The sequence below is a fragment of the Physeter macrocephalus genome, chromosome 11 (genome assembly GCF_002837175.3).
Source record: "Physeter macrocephalus isolate SW-GA chromosome 11, ASM283717v5, whole genome shotgun sequence".
Classification (NCBI taxonomy): domain Eukaryota; kingdom Metazoa; phylum Chordata; class Mammalia; order Artiodactyla; family Physeteridae; genus Physeter; species Physeter macrocephalus.
In genome coordinates, this window is record NC_041224.1 from 24,570,159 (window position 1) to 24,576,282 (window position 6,124).

At 39.0% G+C, this 6,124-nt stretch overlaps 1 protein-coding gene across 11 annotated transcripts in view; it reads left to right on the plus strand.

The window, feature by feature from the left end:
- Positions 1–1,971: 1,971 nt before the first annotated feature.
- The window catches only part of ANKRD26 (ankyrin repeat domain containing 26), a 93,413-nt gene continuing 89,260 nt past the window's right edge, over positions 1,972–6,124 (plus strand). For 7 of the 11 annotated variants that reach the window (XM_028494976.2, XM_028494975.2, XM_028494977.2 and 4 more), the window contains exon 1: positions 1,972–2,356. In XM_028494976.2, coding sequence (XP_028350777.1) covers positions 2,127–2,356 — 230 coding nt within the window. In that variant the 5' untranslated portion in view covers positions 1,972–2,126. The remainder of the gene's footprint in view (positions 2,357–6,124) is intronic. The other 4 variants (XM_028494981.2, XM_055087822.1, XM_055087824.1 and 1 more) reach the window with 1 other exon arrangement.

A 6,124-nucleotide genomic window follows, 5' to 3' on the forward strand; every position in this document is an offset into this window, starting at 1 on the left:
TTGCTTTATTCCTAAGAAATGGAATAAAGATGGAAACACAAATTGCAGATAGAGAAAGATGGAAGCAAGGGAAAAGATTATTTAAAGTTTGGGAAATTTTAAAGAATATGGGACAAGTATAAAGCATAAGAGGTTTCATAAAAATGGAGATGATAAGATTCCACAGGGTCACTATGATGATTAGATTTAGGAGTGGGAAACAGATTTGGGTGGATAAAGCAAAGGAGCAAAGAAACTATTAAAAGGAAACACAAAAGTTAGATGTCCCGGGGCTTCCCTGGTGGCGCAGTGATTGAGAGTCCGCCTGCCGATGCAGCGGACACGGGTTCGTGCCCCGGTCTGGGAAGATCCCACATGCCGCGGAGCGGCTGGGCCCGTGAGCCATGGCCGCTGAGCCTGCGCGTCCGGAACCTGTGCTCCGCAACGGGAGAGACCACAACAGTGAGAGGCCTGCGTACTGCAAAAAAAAAAAAAAAAAAAAAAAAAGTTAGATGTCCCTATTAGTTAGCTAATTACTGAAAAATTTGGCTAGTAGAATTTTAGGGAAATTTAGCTATATTGATTTTTAAAATTTGTAGCAACGATCTTATACTTCAATAAAAACAGAGTATCTTCTTTGCATTCTACTTGATTTTTTTTATCTGCATACTATTCTTCAATATTCTTCAATCTATACCAACCAGTTTGTGCCTTCCTTAAGTACTGCCAGAAACTATCAACTCTTTCTCCTGTTACAAAATTATAGTTTAAAAAAGTTCTTCACTCTGGTTGTCAAAAGAATACAGATATCAAACAATAATCATTTACAAATTATAATGAAAGAATAATATACCATTACAAAAAAAAAGCCCAGATACAGATATATCAAGAAGTGTACAGGATTTACATAATGAAAAAAGCTACCAAAGGCTAATGAAGGACATAAGACAAATTGAGAGACATAACATGTACCTGGATACACTGATACAAGAGACGGATTCTCAGTTAAAATTCTCTTAATTACAATCAAAATCTCACTAAGAACTCTCTTTAGCTTGGCATAGTGATTAAAAATTCATCTCTAATAATGTAGAGGTAAACATTTCCAAGAGAATACTGAAAAGGAAGAATGAGGGGAACCTGTAATAGATATTTATATTTTATACACTACTGACGCTAGAAGAAGCAGACCAGAATGGAAAACCCAGAAACAGAAAAAAACATCCGAGAATTAAATGTAAGGTTAAGGGGTAAACTAGATGAGGAAAGATGGATTGTTTGGGACATGTGAATAACCATTTTTTCTCAAACGTTACACCATGCTCCAAAATAAATCTTGAATTGATTAAAGATTTAATTAGGGGAAAATAAAAGCAAAAGCTAAAATATAAGTGAAGAAAATGTGCAGACGCAACGCTGGGCCACAGGGGAGGGTCAGGAGGCATGCGGAAATGCGTCTTCGTCTCATCTGGAGAAACTGCGTTGGTTTCTCCTAAGTTTGCACTTTATGACACCTGTTGCCACAATCTCTGGAACCATGAAAACAGCTTTCTGTAGTTACATCTGTTAAATTCCATGGAGAAAGCCTGGGGCCCAGAGGGATGTGGAAAGGAATAAACTGAGGGATAAGGAGATTTTGAGAGTTATTTTAGGGGAGTTCTCTGGGGGACGAGGCCTTCAGCATCCTGAAGATCCACGCCACTCTAGCCCCAGTGGCATGCGAAGGCGACTTTCTCACGGGAGATTCTAACATTTGCAAATGTCCAGAAACGCTCAGCCAACTCGCACCAACGTTGGAAAAGAACCCAGCGCGCACCAACATCGGAAAAGAACCCAGCGCGGCCCACAGAGAATCGCAGAGATTTCAGACGCTTGGGCGTCGCACATGCGCATTGGGCACTCCTGCTCTCCGGGCCTCTGTGCGCAAGCGCAGTGACGCCTTCCTACAAGGCGCGCACGCGCACTGTGTTTAGCTGTATCGCTTGGCTAGGGTTATTCTGGGCTGAAAGATGAGAAACCGCGGAGCTTCCCAGCTGGGATGTTGTGGCCAGACCGCGTTGGCTTATCTGTACCGCTAGTGTTAGGCTCAGGAGACTGTGAGAAGCCGAGGGGGAGGTGAGGTGTGTCTGAAGCCTGTAGGCTCTGCGATGAAGAAGATTTTTGGCTTCGGAAGTAAGAAGGGCGAGTCGCCCTTCGGCTCCTCCACCAGCCCACGGAGAGAAAGCGGTAATAGAGTCAACTCCCGGCCCGAGTACCACATCCGAGACAAGGATCTCGGGAAGATCCACAAAGCTGCCAGCGTGGGCAACGTAGCCAAAGTGCAGCAGATTCTGTTGCTTGGGAAGAATGGCTTGAACGACAGGGACAAGATGAACAGGTAACCGGGGCGGGCGGGAGGAGGCGGAGCGGGCCTGGGTGGGGCCCCTGCTGTCAGTTTCCCCTCCGAGGCTCGTGCACACCTACGTGGGGTCCCGCGCCCCGCAGACTTTATAGGCAGCAAAAGCCTTAGCTGGTTTCGGACCCGCTCATGATTCCCCTTATAGAGCACTTTACTGACAGTTTTAAAGTCATTTGACTGAATGTCAGTAATCACAGAAACGAAATGAAACATGAACAGCATCTTATTTTTAATGTACACATTTTTATACCGTAATGTAATATGTTACAGAGAAGTGCATAATGAGGAAAATAATTCTCATGACAGATCAACTTCTGGACTAAAAATTCTTAAGATACAATCCAATATCTTTTTTAAAAAAATTAATTTATTTATTGCTGTGTTGGGTCTTCATTGCCGTGCCGCGGGCTTCTCATAGTGGTGGCTTCTCTTGCTGTGGAGCACGGGCTCTAGGTGCGCGAGCTCAGTTAGTTGTGGAACGTGGGCTTGGTAGTTGTGGCTTGCCGGCTCTAGAGCGCAGGCTCAGTAGTTGTGGCGCATGGGCTTAGTTGCTCTGCAGCATGTGGGATCTTCCTGGACCAGGGCTTGAACCCGTGTCCCCTGCATTAGCAGGAGGATTCTTTTTTTTTTAATTTATTTATTTTTGGCTGCGTTGGGTCTTCACTGTTGCACGTGCGCTTTCTCTAGTTGCAGCGGGTGGGCTTCTCATTGGGGTGGCTTCTGTTGTTGTGGAGCATGGGCTCTAGGTGCGCGGGCTTCAGTAGTTGTGGCATTCGGGCTCAGTAGTTGTGGTTTGCGGGCTCTAGAGCGCAGGCTCAGTAATTGTGGCGCACGGGCTTAGTTGCTCCACGGTATGTGGGATCTTCCCGGACCAGGGCTCAAACCTGTGTCCCCTGCATTCCCAGGCGGATTCTTAACCTCTGTGCCACCAGGGAAGCCTGCAGTATCCGTTTTATATCAGTGTACACCTATGTATATATGTTCTCTACTGAAGGACCTTAGAAGACAGCTTTGAAGTGTGAAGATGGCTGTGTCCTTGAATAGGAAGACTCATTTTCTTAAAATGTATGGTCTTCCCATATTTAAACCAGATAAGCATATGGTGGTTTAAAAATTTTTGAGTTACTCATGCTTTCTTTATTTGTTGTGATGAAATTAAAAGTTTTATGTAGTAGACAAAGATTTGCCCTTCTAGATATCAAAATGTGCTGTAAGTTCCCACAAATTATTCGTTTACTAACAACTGAAAAGACAGATAAGTGAATGGAACAGAATAGAAAATGCCCAAACACCCAAATATATGTAAGACTTTAGAACTTGAACTGATGACATTTCATATTAGAAGGAAAAAATAAATTGTTTGTAAATGGTGGAGAAGTAAACTGCTAACTATTTAGAGAAAAGTAACTAGATTTTTATCTCACAAAAATAAGTTTCAGATGGAGTACAGATCACAAATTTTAAATATACAAAGTGAGAAAACGACCAGAAGAAAACAGAATTCCTATTTATACATTTTTTGTGCTGTCAAAGACCTTCCTAAGGATGACTTCAAAAGCAAGAATTCTGGAGGTTGATTTAACAACATAAAAAAATTAAAACCCTCTGTAGATCAGAAAAGAAGATTAACAAAATAAAAGACAATGAGCTTTTAAAATATAGCAACGTATTTGTATCAGGCAAGAAAACATATCTTCATTTTACAGAGAATTCTTTGAAATCAGTAAGGGGAAAAAACCTCTAATTTGAAATTGAGCAAAGTACTTTTTTGCATATCCATAAGTGACCAATGGATATAGGAAAAAAAATTAGCATTTCTGGTAAGAAAAGGAATTTAAGTTAAAGAGGAATGAAAAACCATTTTCCCTTCACAAAGTTTGTGAAGATGAAGAACAGTGGTACTTATACTGCTGTTTAAAGTTTAAGTTGCTTTTGACTTTTCAAATAGGCAATTTGGTGACAAGTACCACATTTAAAAAATGTATATTCCCTTTACACATCAATTCTCTTTATACAAATTAGAGGTAAATAATTAGAGATAAATTAGAGATAGGTAACATACAATTTGTTGTTCTCAACACTGCTTAAAATAGCAATGTATTAAGACGAACTCAAAGGATTTTATAAATAAATTGCAGTGTATCTGGTATGGAGTAATATGTGACCATTGAAGGTGGCATAGATAACAGATGTATGTTGACCCACAGAGATGTACTTTGGTAGATCACTGAGAAAAAAAAATCAGTTTCATTATATAGAAACACAAGAAGACTATGGTCTTATCTTAGCCAAAAATATGTACAAAAATATGATAAAATTTGTTATTTCTGAGCACTTGTATTATAAGTGAAGCATTCTTTTCCTTTAAAAAAATCTGTGATTTCTACAGTGAACATGTACAAAAATTCTAGTAAATGTTTAGTATTAGTGAAATAATCCTGGGAGAGAGCAGGAATATGAATCTTGTACAGATAAAAATATTTTCTCACTTTCTATTTTTTTTTGGAAGTTTTTCAAGGATTGATATCTTCTGGCAACTTTTAGCCTCTTCAGAAGGGAATCTTTTTATCCGTGCCTGTAGATTTTACTAGGTATACATTTCGCTATATACACGTTTTTGATTTTGTGTAACTTTATTACCTATAATATGTAAATGATTATAAATTAATCATTTTACTTTATTGCAGTCTTATGAAAATAAAAAATAGTAAATATAAGTGGTGATTATTACTATTGCAAAAGTTTATAGAGTTTTAGTTGTGTACTTATGAAAATAAAAAATCAAAAATATAAATGTAAATGATTATTACTATTGCAAAAGTATTGCTTTACTTCCCAAAAGTTTTCTTTAAAAATATCGAACTCTCCAAAGTAACAACTGACATCAGAAGTACAAAGAATCATGAGAGATTACTACAAGCAACTATATGCCAATAAAATGGACAACCTGGAAAAAATGGAAAAAAAAAGTCTTCCAACAAACAAAAGCCCAGGACCAGATGGCTTCACAGGAGAATTCCATCAAATATTTAGAGAAGAGCTAACACCTGTCCTTCTCAAACTCTTCCAAAATATAGCAGAGGGGGGAACACTCCCAAACTCATTCTACAAGGCCACCATCACCCTGATACCAAAACTAGACAAAGATGTAACAAAAAAGAAAACTACAAACCAATATCACTGATGAACGTAGATGCAAAAATTCTCAAAAAAACACTGGCAAACAGAATCCAAAAGCACATTAAAAGGATCGTACACCATGATCAACTGGGGTTTATCCCAGGAATGCAAGGATTCTTCAATATACACCAATCAATGTGATACACCACATTAACAAACTGAAGGATAAAAACCATATGATAATCTCAGTAGATGCAGAAAAAGCTTTCAACAAAATTCAACACCTGTTTATGATAAAAACTCTCCAGAAAGTAGGCATAGAGGGAACTTACCTCAACATAATAAAGAGGGGCATATATGACAAACCCACAGCCAACATTGTTCTCAATGGTGAAAAACTGAAACCATTTCCTCTAAAATCAGGAATAAGACAAGGATGCCCACTCTCACCACTGTTATTCAACATAGTTTTGGAAGTTTTAGCCACAGCAATCAGAGAAGAAAAAGAAATAAAAGGAATCCAAATCGGAAAAGAAGAATTAAAGCTGTCACTGTTTGCAGATGACATGATACTATACATAGAGAATCCTGAAGATGCTACCAGAAAACTACTAGAGCTAATCAATG